Raw genomic sequence first — 15138 nt, forward strand, 5'->3', positions numbered from 1 at the left:
TCCACATGGAAGGTATAGATGTGCAGCACTTCCTGCAAATTAACCTCTAGTAAGGTTTGTATTAAAACACGGATGTGCTCCCAAGCAGGCTAAATCCTTGGTCAGAATGCCCTGAGTATTCCCAGCAGTTACAGAGGCAGTAACAGAATTATCTGCAATACTGAGCAAAGCACTCACTATTACATGCCTGCAGAATCTGCATCTCTAATATGCTGGAAAAATTAGCACACTGACAAGGAAGGTTACATGCTGCAAAACATGATTTATTTATTGAATGCAAGCTTTTAGAATTTCAGGAAGGTTAAAAATACACCAAACAAGTTGAACTGGAATTTCTCACATTTGTCAGTTTAAAAAATGCTCTCAGTTACAGCTGAGACCTTCAACTTTGCCTATAAATGAAACACTTTCAATAACAGCCAGTTACACAACCTACTTACAATCAGCAGCTTATCTCACAAGACCTCTAATAAGAAATTTTCTTTGTAGCAGCAACATATCAAAGTGTCTCATCCAGTGTTGACCAGCTTTGTTTATTCTGACTGTCGATCGCTCTTTTAAGTGCTTCATCTGGCATAAGATCTGATCCTTTTACATCAGAATGGCTACAGCCAATTTTAGGGCATCTGTTAACAAGAAAAGAGAGACTTCATTAAACCAGAAGAATTGTATTTGTCAGATATAGGGGTTTACATAACATCTGCTGGTTTATTGTATTTATCTGGGTTTTTCTCCGAGTTCCTCATTACCTCTTTTCCTCTTCGCCAGCTTCTCTGCAGGGAAAAATAAATCCACTTATCTAAACTGGTGGGAATCAACAGCTGAAGGAAGGAAAGAACACAGTGAGAGACAGAGTCTCTCACCTGTGGATCACTCTCTTTCTTTATGTACACATGCTGCCTGCATCAGTAATGGCACTAGTATTGCATGAACATCTTTCTGTGTTGCTTTCTCTCTTTGCCAGGTAACTACCTCATACCTTAATAATCTGCAGTGGAAAAGTATAACCTCCACTGACATATATATAGAATCATAGAATCGTAGAATGGTTTGGGTTGGAAAGGACCTTAAGATCATCTAGTTCCAACCTCCCAGCCACGGAAATTAATTTCTAGGAAAACAGATAAAAGAGAATGAGACTTGCAAAGGCAGACTGGTGAAGTCAGTGCACTAATCTAGTTGGCGTAAAAATTTCCCTGGCCTTTTATGAACTGAGAAAGCACAGAAAGGAGAGCTGGAGTCAAATTAACAGCCTTTAAATGATAATCAAATACAAAATGTCTTACAACTACTTGAAACAGCCAGATGAAGACAGCAGAGTGAAAGATATTCAGGGACCAAAGGTCATTTTCCTTTGGCAGTGGCCCAAACATGCACAGATGGTACCTGCAGTCAGAAGTAACACTTTTTCTGAATTTTCCTCTATTGGGAGTAACTTTTTTCTAAGGTGCTGAACTTATTTACACTCACCACTCATAGCTTTTACTCCAGATTTGTCCAAACTTACTGTGTTTGTCATGGATAAGTCACTTAATTGCTTTGTGCCTCAGTTTTCCCATTTATCACCTTATAAGAGCAATAGCTTGCCAGATTAATGAATAACAAGTGCTCAGAAAGCTTCTCACATTTCCTGTAAGCATCAAGTATTAGTATGTCCTTCCAGGCGGTGGAAAACAGTGAGCAAATGGAGACACGTAAGAGTTGCCTGAAGGAATCTATGGCCAGTCTATCAGCACAAAACCGGTGCCTGTGTATACGTCAGCTGAAGAGCTGACACTGAGCTACTGCACTGCCAAGTGCACCGAAGGGATCCCGTGGCTTCAAACAGGAAAGTACGTGTGAGGAAACAGCCACTCCTGTAACTGCAGAGTGAGCAGCAGTTTGATTTCAGAGTCAGGATAGAGAGGATCCCCCTAACTATGTCTCTACTCTATCAGGGCACCTGATTCCACTTGAATATTGCTGCTGGGAATGTAGTCAAGTGGCAGCAACCCAGAATGGGGTACTCAAATGAGGAACTTGTTGCATCAGCTGGCCTGTCTTCCCACCACAGCAGACTATGGTTAATCAAAACCGACTGCATTTTCATGAGAAAGGTTAAAATTACAGCAGGTCAGTGACACTGGGCAGAGAAAACCAAGTAGTCTTTCTTAATTTAGTAACAGAGAAGCCAAGTGATTGCTGTGTGTGTGCTTTGCTAGCATACTGGAATAACTGCTGTAAAAATGGTGAAGTTACGAGGCAAAAGCTTGAAATTAAGTACTTCTATTATTCAGACTGCATAAATAACTTCAGTTTGGGTATAAGGTAGCTTTTAAAGCCAGGTGTTGTACAGCTTACATGCTTTTTCTTTTACTCTAGAGTTTCTCTAAGTCTTTAATTTCTTAAAAGATGAGATAAAATTCAACCACGTGGCCTATTAATTTTTCGGCAGTGCTGAAACTTTTGATCCACTACAACAATCTCTACTACCATGACATTTTCTTTATGGATTTAACAACACAGGGAAATACATATGAACATCCTAAATTCTGTTCTATATTGCACAAGCTATTTTTGTCATATCTTTGGGCTGTTGAGAACATATTTCCTAGCCTGTCCCTGTCCTTCAGAACACTCACTTTCTTCTCTCCAGCTTATGAGCTATTTCGCAACTCCCATTCATTTTTCCAGCCAAGTTTCTGTCCATCCGTGTTGCTGGTTTTGTCATTCCCAGGATGTTGCACCCACTTCACTTTTTCTCCCTAGACCTCATAACACAGACAAGGTACTTCCATCTTGTTCTTCAAGTTGTCTTGACACTAAGATAGTGGTGAAACATCCCAGCTGATCCTTGATTTCATAACTGGGCTTTCCTATAGCCAGGAAGAAGCATGGAATAAAAAGTTCTGCTCCACCTCTGTATCCCCCATGGCAGAGTATGTAGAGTCTAACAGATACACAAGAGCAACAGATGGAGGAAGTAAGCCGCCTGTGGCATTATCTTTGGGGAAATCAGGTTGCTAGTCTCTGACAGACCTTCCTGACCATGTGTAAACTGCACATTCATTAAAAAGGCCAGAAGTGGTAAGTTTCCATGAGGTCATCAACCCCGAAGCGTGAAGCTCTCACACATATGGTGCAAAAACAAATGCAAAATTACTGATGAAATGCTGTGTCCTCTCAATTTGCTCTAAAAAGGGTTTGAGTCCCTTTTCTTTTTTTTTTTTTTTTAATAAAAACTATCCTAAATTTGAAACTTACCAGGGAGAATTTCAGAAATTCAACTGTTACATCTTTTCACTCACAAAAATACGTCCTGAGTGGAAAGTGGCAGCCTGCTTTGATGCTATAAAGTAAGAAATACTTAATTGCATCATAGCAGGAACTGCAAAATCCTATCTGATCAGTCTTAAAGCTCTGTCTGATCATTCTTAGACTCTACTACCTAAAAAGTTGTATTTTAATATTTCTCACTTTAACACTCATTTGGTTGTTTTAATATTTCTCAGCTTTATTGGAATATAACTACAAGAGGAGGTGCACAGAGGAGACTTTTATTTTTCACTAACTTCAGGGCTTGCTAAATAAGCAGTGGAAACAAAATGAGCAACTACATTTTAGGAAGCTGAAGTTTCTCTTTGTTGTTCATGGCTCTACAAAATCTCTTTACTTCTGTCGTGCAGGTACTACGAGTGGCTGTAACTTCCTCACACACTTCCTGAATATTTCCTTACACATTGTTTTCATTAAAAAGAAAAGCTGCTTCACATGTACAGTGCTAATGAGGAGACTGTGACTTGGGCAGACGCTGAGGTATTACTTCCTGCAGCCTTGCCAATCCAAATACATTTCCTAGAACAAGTGGAGTAAAATTCCACTTACACAGCAAAGCAAATAGCTTTTCCACACATTCCTGTTCGCTTACCGGACTTTCTTCTTTTGCTGCTTTCGAGTCTGGATAAACTTTAGAATGGCGTCTTCTTCATAAGTGTGTCCACAGATCTTGTTTCGAACCGGCCTCTTCATTTCCATCTGTAATCGATAAACATTGATTTAAAGGAACTGATAATGCCCATGAAAATGCTTCCTATGAGATTTTATGTAAAACAGCAGGAAGTGTGTTTGCCATTCATACATGGCGTTCCACTCAAATTACAGGGTCAGGTCCCGCATGGTTGACTGCATTCCTACTTATGCAGGGCTTTTTCCCAGGCAATGTTGCTCTTCTCTTATAGTGCTTGTAATTTATACTGCCTGATTTTTAACAAGTGTTGCAGATTTGTAATAAACCATCAATGAAGAATATGAAATAACTATTTCCCAATTGATTATACAGTGATAGCATACCTGTGTAATGGGACAAATAAAGTTCATCTGACTCTGAGTCACAGCTATATCTTCATCGATTTGTTCAATGGCGTCTTCATCATTACCTGATTTATGGCAAACTATAATGGGAAACAAGACAATTTTCACTTAATATTTAATACAGATAGCCAATACTTAAAATAAGCAAACAAAATCCAGCATTTGCCAAGTATTATCTCATGGTGATATATCTAAAATGCCACAACATATTTCTGTACTACTCCCTGAACGAGATACTGCAAAAAGTACTGTGCTATAGTCTCTGTTAGAAAATGTGGAGTTTTAAATGGTAACCACCTTTTTGTGTGTCTGTGTCTGTGTGTAGCTATTTATAGCCAATGCTAGAAAGAAGTCCTGGGAAGGAAAGCAAGCTGGCCTGAATATATCAAAACCTTTAGTATTCTCTGTTGAAGTTCACCAAAAACCAGTAACACGCAGATGAGTCCCCAAAATCTAACAATGTGATGAGGTGGAGGTTTTGCAGATTTGGCAGTCCTACTCTCAAGACCAGTTTGTGTCTGAATGTCATAAATGGGCTTGATATATAGCCTCTATACAGAGTACATACTTTAAAAGGAATTTGTACTATTTATCATAATGCGTCATTTGTAAAGTGATGCTGCTGTATTTTAACAAGACTATAATTAGTGAAAAACAAAAGCAAAGAAAGCGTTATTTGAGATGGACAATAGAACTGTTATTGAAGTAACCTTAAGAAAAGGGGCAGAATGAAATACTGAAATCTCCCAGAAAACCTGATGGCCCAATGCCAGGGAATGAGGGGCAGACAAAGAAGAAGACCTTCAGCTAGAGAAGATGCAGCTCCCCACCTTTAGCAGAAGAAGAAGACAAGATGTAAGCAGCTCTGCATCCCCAGGGGCACACCAGCCCAGGGCTCCATGCAGAAACTAGCCAGAGTCCAAAGTTGAGACACATGAGCAGCTAAGGAGAAGTCTAACCTTAATGAACATATACATGTTGATTTATCTTTTCCTAACTTTGTTATTGTGAATCTAGGCTTTTACTTGAATGCACTTGTTTATCTTCAAATCTTATCTGGTAATAATAGCTATCTTAACACCTGCCATAACTTTCCATTCCTTTGGGGTAGTTCTGCAATGTTTTTGCAGCAGTGCCCTGGGGTGCAGTCCTCAAGGTGTCCCAAGCTGAAGAGAACATTTTTCTCTCTAGTTGCACAAGCTAGTCTGCAATGTAGCAACACAGGGTTCAAAGAGGATGAACTCTTCAGTGGCTTGTGTCGCCAAGGAGGCAGTGAGAAACACAAGTGGACACAGAGTATAGAGCTACTTCATGACTGGCCTCCTGCAAAGTCTGAGCCTTGGTTCCCTTTGCTGCTATTGCACCCTATCAGCTGATCTTTGCACCTTTGCATCCCTGGTATTTGGTCTTCCACATCTGTTAAGGACCAGTGTTTCCTAACTTAGGGTCAGTCCTGCATACCTCTATAATACAATCACCTTCCGGTTGATAACAGCAGACATCAGTCTTGGAGCAGTCACAACCTCTCACACCCAGTCTAGGCTGCACACTGCCATGTAAGCCAGCACAGCTCTGGTTGAGGTGCTCTTGGCATCAGTATTGCAGCCATCACTCCACCACTGCATCTCTCAGGATGCCAGTTTTATTTGTGTATCTCTCCTTCCTCCTTAACTTAGCTTGTCCTTCTCTCTATTCCAATATACCAAGAGTTTTCCAAGCATTCAGGAATGTTTCTGACCCCCAGGTACTTCTGCAATACTTAGGCAAGCATCAAAGGTATTTCTGTTTCTGTTACTAAGACCTCATTCAATCAATGAGGGTGTGGATGAAGGGGGAAAAGGAGCTTAAATGTCCAATGTCAATAATAATTTTAAGGCTTCAGTCTCCATTGACTATTAACATACCTTTATCAGGTACTGACCCCCTAATAAAAGTAAACACTTGCAAATCGGAAGGAAAAAGTGGGCACAATTTGACTGTAAGTACCGAAACTGCAATGGTATAGACATCAGAGAGAAACTTGTATGAGTTACCACTTTTCAGAAAAGAAAACCTGTCATGTATTATTCTTAGATTACTCATATATAAGGTTTATTCTATCACAAACACATAGTATGTTGAAGAAAATACAACTTGGGGGTAGGGGGGAAGTGTTGGGGGATTTTTTTTAATGAAGCTTTTGAAATACAGTGGGTGAAATCCCACCGAGACAGCAAGGCTAAACAAGATTGCAGATTTGGCTTTATTTAAATACCATACTGATTCTTTTTCCAACCAAGAACAAGAGATTCAGAACCCTTAAATTAACATATCTGCCAATTTTGACAAATTTAGCAGCTCTCATCTTTCCTGCTGAAAACATTTTTTGATGTTGTACTTTCAACTCATGAACTCGGTGTGTAGTTCCAGCGTACCAGGGCATCATACCAGTTGATGAAGTTAGAACGCAGCAGTACAAGCAAGATCTAGGACAGGTGACTGTTTACAAAGGATGATTTTATTTTTCTATCAATATAAGGATGCCAAGAAAGGTGGGTTAAGTTTTAAAATGTGCTTTTTCTGCCTGTGACTTTTAAAGCACAGGCATGTAAGTGGCCTCTATTGGAAGAGTGTTCAAGGCCAGGTTGGATGGGCCTTTGAGCAACCTCATCTAGGGGAAGGTGTCCCTGCCCATGGCAGGGGGTTGGAACTGGATGATCTTCAAGGTCCCTTCCAACCCAAACCATTCTGTGATTCTATGATTCTTGGCATGCGATTCTGCCCTAAAAGCTCTGGTTATTTCACATTCATTACACTTTAATGTGCTTTCAAAAAGAATGCCTTTTCCTTAGAAATTATTGGAAGTATTCAAGGACTCTTCACCTCTCACAGCACCTTCTGACTTTGTTAAGGAGTCACCACTTCACTCATCACTTCTTTGTGTGCTTACTTAGGTATCACCACAAGAATTTAGGAGACTATGTTGAAGCATCCAAGTTTGAAAATATGAGCTCAAGCTTGGATACTGGTGCTTGAGTCTCCCCTGAAGGCCTCAGGGCTCTAAATTATGTGAGCTAAATCACAGGCTGGTTTTACCTCTTTCTTGTACTGGCTTTGGAGGTGACTTAGATGCCTCATGTTTAATGGTTGAAATTCCATGAGTTGAGATCCTTGTAGGTGGGATATATTAATCTTCCTGGATTCAAATCATCCTCATTCTGCAAGCTTATCTTAAACACTTCAGGTTGCACTTCATTTACAATGATTTTGTATACAGTCTACCAGAGCGGGGCCCTGATTTCAAGAGGTTATCACAGCAAAAATGAATAATTATTTAAAATATTTCCTTTTCATAAACAGCTAATATTTTAAATAATAAATATGTAAGACTGGGATGATGCAAGTGATACCTCAAACATGTCAATAGCAAATTAGCATAAATCAGATAAACCACCCACAGATTTGTTGTTATTGCTTGATGATCTAGATTACAGGAGGAGAGAGGAAAATAACTTTTTTCAATTACAGTAAATTTTGCAGACATTATGCAAGACACACATACCTCCTGAACTGGTCAGTAACATGCTCTAAACTGTAGATTATGCCTGTAAACTCATACTGGAAATTGTTTTTATTAAAGTCAAAGGGATTTTTTTACCATATTAAATATATAAAAGTTTGGAGGATTTAAATTCAAGTCTGACTATTCTATAGAAAGAAGAAATAAAACCACCAGGTCACACATACTTCAGCTAAGTCAGGTTACATTTTTGTAAAATTGAGTTTTCCTTGCAAATTAAAACCAGATGCAGAAAACACTAAGTTATTGTTCCTGAAATTCAGATGTTGCCTGAAGTAACAGAAGTACATGTGTCTATTTTGGTAGTTTGAGAGATTACATTTTAAGAGTTTCTAGTTTTCCATTCCAGCCAATGGAAACCTGTTATGAGTATTAGTAACACGTTTTCTATCTGGCTATCTCAGCAGTGATGTTTACAGCTGATTAGTACCCACTGTTGTAATAAAACTGCATTCTCATAAAGGTATCTATTTTTGGTAACACATTATAATGAATTTTGCAACTGCCAACTGTTTTTTTACTCATTCAATTTTAATTAAAAGCTGGTAGTACTTTATATCTCTATCACTTTCATCTCTTGATAAAAATGTGACTAATATGCCTTAGCTCAGTTTTTACCTACTCTGCTGAGAGAGACTGAGGACTTTTAAGCCAAATTTTAAAAATAAGAAAACCACAGTGTGGAGACATTAACTGCTATATTGTGACTTATATTAACCAGGGATAGTATACATGTTAATAAAGCATTACAGGAAAGATCCTTTCCGTTTTTGTTGTCACTTATATGACAGACAGACTGCTGCCTGCTCACTGCGTCCAGTGCCAACAATGTCCTCTACCCAATTCCTGTTTCTCTAACTGGCCCCAAGTGAGTACATGTTGCAATGTAAACTTAATTGATTTCTTTTGTGCTGCACTGTTCTGCCTTCTTACCTGCCATCACTCAGACACTAATCCCGGAAATCAACGGGTAACGTTGAGCATGGAGGATTTAGTCTTTGTAAGCTTGAGCCACTAGACAGACAAGGTCTTGGCTCCCAAGAGGGTCTATTGTACTGCTGACTCTATAGAAATAACAGAAACTCATCCAGGCTGGGAAAAAAATCTATCTCTGAGAGCTCCAAGAAAAACATGAATGTTATGAGGGCAAGTCAAATGCTAAGTGTGGCTGCCAGCAGGACACAGAAAATAATGAAAGGTGGGGAAGGTAAAGGACATCATCATCACATCCAATAGCTGTCAGGAGGCTGGGGCACTGAGAGCACGGAGTGAGGAAGGTCTAAGGACAAGTCTAAAGGAGGGAATGAGCCCAAACACTGCTTTCCACAAAACACATTGCTGAGACCACCATGGGTGATGCTTACGAGTGTGTCAGCATGCCCTGAATTTGGGTTCGATTCCAGATCCAGAGAAGCAGACCAGAACAACCATCCAGTGTCCTGCCCCCAGGATGGTTCCACAGTAAATGGTATAGGAGGAATGAAAGAAGAGGGGAAGCCCAGAGTAATACCTTCCTGGCAAACTTTCCCAGTCTCTAGCAATTTGTGGCCAAGGACTTCCTGAGTCAGAGGTAATATCTTTGTACTTAATAAGCCCTCGAGTTTTCCTCCAATGAATTTGTCTAAACTTGGAGAGGGGAATTTGGGCCTGGACTTTTCAGCTTGATTAGAGACAGTTATCTTTGCTAGAAAGGTTAGCAACAGTTTAATTTTCCTTGAAACTTACCCCAGAGGCTGCAGGTTACCGTTTAATTTGATTTTTAAGAGGGAAAATAAGGTGTGCAAGCTACAGCTGCAAACAGTTCAAAGGCTTTCTGCTTTTGCCAGAGGCATGTGATAGTTTAATTTGCCAACCAAGCCAAACTAGGCTTTGCATTAAAGTACATTACAATTTGATTACTTGCTGGTGTTGCAATACAGAAGTTGATCTAAGGAAGGTGGCCTCTAACATGTTGCTCCAGATTGCAATTGCAAATTTACTTGCTCTTGCTCAGGCCATGCAATTTGCCAGTAATTTACTGACAGGTCCCTTCTATGTGCCCTGTTTTACACACACGTGTTTAAGAAGTACATAGACAAGCATTAGGTCAATCAAAAATAAAATGACAATCCTGTAAATATAAGCTATTCTTTTCACACTTTCCTGGAGTGTGAAAGACAGATGAACAAATTGGCAATTATTAGTTCCTCTACATAGTAAGAGTGGGGAAGGAAAGAACAGTTGCACTAAGCAACAATCCTCTAAAACCTCCTTTAATGCCATCAAATTCACAACACTTGCGTATCTTACAGTATTCTGTCCAACTAAGCCACAGACCTTTTAAAATACACTATTTCAAATGGAAATACTGTTCCTGTTTTACCCTTTCACTACAGGGTAAAGCTGGTTGATCCCAGTTTTCCAGCATGACCTTAAAATGAGGAGGGGCTACGATTTGATGGAAATGTTATGGGGCACTCATTACAGAAATGTTAGTGAAGGAGACAGAAAGACACTTGGAGCTAGATACAATTTGCTGTTTAATGTGTTAATAAATAAAATGTGACTGCAAATCCCACCTAGAAAAAACCAAAACCCAACTCCAGAGGTGCCCTGTGAAACCTTCAACTCATTCACTATTTAAAGTAAGTCATCATCTCTGCCTTTAGATTGTGGGAAGTTCAGACTGTTGTGCAGTGGGAGCTGTGTCCCTAGAAATGTGAACAGAAAGGGTATCTTTGATTATAAACCACACAACTCGAGCAGTTTGGTAGGCAAACACACAGAAGAAGCTTTCTTCCTCCCTGTTATTGCAAACAAACATGAGAAATCCACACTTCAAAGCCCGTGGATGACATTTCAAGCAGCAGTTTCCTCATCACTGCAGTCTGGATTCAATCTGAAGCAGCTCCTGGGGGAGATGAAGATTACCTAAAAAGATGTCATGAAGGCTCATCACTAAACTCAGAGGAGCCACTTTTTCTGGAAAACCTAAGAAGGCCATATTCTTCCATCTCAATTATCATCACCCACAATGGTGTGTAAACTTAATAAGCATGTTAAACACCAAAGGCTTGCTGAAAATAAACCCAACTGATAAACAGACTACTTAAGTGACCAGGAAACTCTAAGTCTGTATCCGGGTCTGTATGAAAGCATGCCAGGCATGTGACAAGAGTGCAAAAGTGTTAGGGATGCCACAGTAAGAGCAAAACAAGACAAAAACCATAGTATCTTACGAGGAAAAAAATCAGACACAAGCTATTAAATAGCAAATATATGTAAAGAACATTTTTGTTACTCAGGTTTTCTCCTGCTCTTCAGAAGTAAAAAGACTGAACAATCACTGCCTTATACAGTATAGTGTATAAAGGCAATGTCCAATCTTAGAGAGCATCATTTCATGTATCAGAGATTAGAAGAATATCACACACATTTAAAAATGAAGAAATTCACTTCAGACACATGAAAGAAAAAGTTGCAAAAGATGCAACCAGAAGAAAGAAAAAAGAAGCCTCCCATTTCATTAGAAGATGAACCACTTTCCATTACTAACATTGTGGTCAGAATCTGGAATGTCACTGATGCAATGCTCACCATCAAATGACATGAACATGTAGGGCTTGCCTACACAAGGAAGCTGTTGCAAAATAAGTGAGGGTGTGAATGTAGAATGCATTAGCTACTTGGCATTTACTCGCTGTGTGGACGCTCTTATTCTGCACTAGGAGTGCCTTTTGGCTGTGTAGCCTAATCCACTTCCACAGTGGACTTGAAAAAGGCACTGTTGATGCTGGACAGGAGTAGTGAGAGGAAAGCTGTCGGTATTGACAGCAGTTTGGAGCCATATCCAAACCATATGGATGAATCCTTAGCAGTCCCTGGATGGTCTGTTCTGCAAATTTAATTCAGATTTTCTCAGAACAATCCATGCCAAGTATTCTCTATGTACTAACTCACAAGCAGAACCCATCTCTATGACATCCCTGAAGAAAAAGTAACATCATATATCTTGCAACCTATATGATTGGAGGTTGCTTTGCCTGTTTCAGTATCACATTTGTGCACTCTTGTAGTCATTTACTTCTGAAAGCTGAAACAGTGACAGATTTTCAGGTGGAAAAAGCTTCTGCTAGAAAACATTCCCGGACAGAACTGGCGTCAGGAGAGTGGTGAATACAGACACATGTAGTTTGTCATGTGTTGGGGCATAGGTAGGAATATATATGAGGTATACGGTGAGAGGGCATGAAGCTATAAGCCCTGAACATTAACCTATTGATTTTGTGATTGGTGAGGATGGCACCAACCCAGAGCTGTCTGAAAATGCAGAGAGAGCACAGGAAAGAGCAATCTTCCACCTTCAGGAATCAGCAGGTTTGCAGTACAGGAAACCAGCTCCACTGCACCCCTCACCCAAAGGAAGCTGGAGAGACAGATCTGCCCCTCTACCACAAAGAGACAGATGCACTATATCGCTCTTGGATAAAGACATGAGTACAAATAAGAAAAAGTGAAACCGAAATGGTGGGAACAAAATACTCTTTTCTCCACCTCCTAAAGCCCAATGTTGAAACACTTGAACGAAACTTTTAGGCAAGATATTTTATTTCAAAATTAATATTAATGATGAGCGCAACATTTGCAATCCTTCAGAGCGCTTTCTGAAACGCTTAACTACTTCAAAAATGAATTTACTTAATTTAGAAGTATGTAACATCAAGTGATTACAATTCAATGTGCTTCAAAAGCACTATATATATATCCACGCAACTTACTGGAGCTGTATTATTAAGATGTATAAAGACAGAGAAGTTGTCTTCATTTCCCAAGGTTTTTTTTTTCTACAGAAATTTATTTCTTCTGCATTTTACATAGGAACTTTACCACTGCAGTTATTCTGAATTCTGCAGTTTTGCACTGCCTGAAGTGCCTCTGCTGAAATGGCCTCTGGGATGGGCAAGAAGCCTCGGATGTCTGCATGTCATGGTTGTTACTCCAGCACCAGGGGCCAGAGCTTGTCCCTGCTGCAGCAGCTGCTCCAGGCACTGGCTGAGTACCTTGTTTTTACATGATATTAATTTTCTTCCTTTTCTCAGGTAGTTTATCCAAGAAGCATTATTTTATAAATATGACTTACCAGAAAATGCTCATATGTTCTTCAGTGCAAGTGATTCTTTTCTCTGCATCTCCTGCTCTGCTCCTGCCTTTGGTCACCAGCCCATGGCCCCAACAACCTCCTCAGAAGAGGAATATTCCTAAAGCAATGAATCACTTCTGGAAGTAATAACACCCAATTCCTTCTTCTCTTGAACACAGCACACTATAAAAAAGGTCAGGTTTCCTACCATGACCATTTCACAGGAGGAAAACTGAGGCACAGGACAGGAATACATCCAGAGGCACTAGCACATTCTGTATGCTAGACCACTGTCTTCGCCATTAGACTACACTGCCTTTCCCCTGAGTAAATAAAGCTATGAACAGTTTCCAAATACATTCTTGGCGAATGCATCAGTTCCATGCTAAAAGCAAAAAATACACTACAGAAATCAGTATCTGCTAGTAATTGCACAATGTCTGGCTGTTTATTTTGAGAAAAGAATCACTTGCACTGAAGAACATATAAGCATTTTCTGTTAAGTCATATTTATAAAATAATGCTGCTTGGATAAACTACCTGAGAAAAGGAAAAAATTTAATATCATGTAAAAACAAGTTAAGAAATAAAACTCAGGTTTTGTTTATTTTTTTTTTAAAGAGGAACTTACATATCTGCCATTGCTCAATCACAACCTGCAAGGTTTTCACTTAGGTTGTATGTGTGCGTACTAAGTCGTTCCACATAAATTATGCTGTGCACACTGAGAAGATCTTCACTATAATAATCCTTGATAAGCTGCTCCCTAAAAGAAATAAAAAATATTGCTAATCCTAATTTATACATCCTCCAAAACAATGTCACCGGGGCCTTGTGCAGCTAAACATAATGCTATCATCAGTTAGGAACAGCTGAACAGTTCTTTTTCTCAACCTGTCCTGTGAGGTAGGATTAGGCTTCTTGAATAGCAGAAAATCTAATGCTAAAGCCCTGAGCTATAAATACTCATGGATTATAACTGCAGCAGCCTGGCAGCTTCTGATGGTAATTAGTAGTTAATTTTAAATCTGATCGATATTTATTTTAAATCTCTCTCTGCAGATTCTCATTTGCCAGAAGCGCATCTTCAGCAATGCTACGTGCATCAGAAAATCATTACCATTCTATAGGTGTCATCTATACAGCAACATATGCATTTCAGACTTCACCTTGACATTTTTCATAGTGCAGATAATAGACAATCTGGAAATGACTGTGCTTTATGGCAAATGTGCTGGGAAGATTAAAGGGCTTAACTAAGGTCGAGTACAAGTCTTTTAAACCCTCAAGGTCTCTGTCTACATTTTCCTCTCCAGATCAGGTTTAATAGGGTAGTAAAGTGGGACATAAAGAGAAAGGACTTAAATAACCTCAGCACAGATGCACACAGAAACAAGAACGGCTAAGCAGGACAAGCAGAGCAAGGAAAGCTACTGTTGAATTGGTAGGACAGCAGTTGCAGTGTCACTTGTGCTTCATAATAAGGATAACAAGCACATAGCTAAATCACGTGGCATTCTGCACAGTCTTCATCTTTCTACCAGGATGGAGTAACATTATAGTTGTCCTCTTAAGAACTATTAACTTCCTTTGCACCCTTTGGCTGGCACATCAGCTCTTGCAGAAACACATACAATCCCTACATGAGAAAGATGAAGATTTTATATCTCGAAATAAACAACTTAATATAAGTGAAACAATTAAACTGCACTAATTAAGGAAGGAAACGAACACTAAATACAACAGAGCTACACTAAGGAATCAGCATTTCAAAACAATGGAGATAAGGCACAGCCTGTTTTTGTCAGTGTTCTTTCACATCAGAAATCAAGCACAGCCCTGCAACCCAGAATTCAGAATTTAGGTTAGGTCAATGTAACTGAGACTCTCGGGTTTGTACAGGTAATTAAGATTCCTCCTTTGCTACGTATTTGGCTACAGCTAGTAAAAATACGTATGAATTGGGTTCAGTGACTGGAAGGAATGGGAAACCTTTAAGGACAGAATCAGTATATAAAGGGGGATCATTAGAAAGATGGAGAGAGACTTTTTACCAGCATGCAGTGACGGGACAAGGGGAAATGGTTCTAAACTGAAGGAGGGTAGATTT

The 15138-nt window shown here is 39.5% G+C and overlaps 1 protein-coding gene across 2 annotated transcripts in view; it reads right to left on the reverse strand.

The window, feature by feature from the left end:
* Nucleotides 1-242: 242 nt before the first annotated feature.
* NSMCE2 (NSE2 (MMS21) homolog, SMC5-SMC6 complex SUMO ligase) overlaps nt 243-15138 on the reverse strand; it is a 131044-nt gene continuing 116148 nt past the window's right edge. For both annotated transcript variants that reach the window (XM_030510857.1, XM_030510862.1), the window contains 3 exons: nt 4330-4430; nt 3908-4014; nt 243-626 (listed from right to left, as the gene is read on the reverse strand). In XM_030510857.1, coding sequence (XP_030366717.1) covers nt 500-626; nt 3908-4014; nt 4330-4430 — 335 coding nt within the window. In that variant the 3' untranslated portion in view covers nt 243-499. The remainder of the gene's footprint in view (nt 627-3907; nt 4015-4329; nt 4431-15138) is intronic.

The sequence above is a fragment of the Strigops habroptila genome, chromosome 1 (genome assembly GCF_004027225.2).
Source record: "Strigops habroptila isolate Jane chromosome 1, bStrHab1.2.pri, whole genome shotgun sequence".
NCBI classification, from domain to species: Eukaryota; Metazoa; Chordata; class Aves; order Psittaciformes; family Psittacidae; genus Strigops; species Strigops habroptila.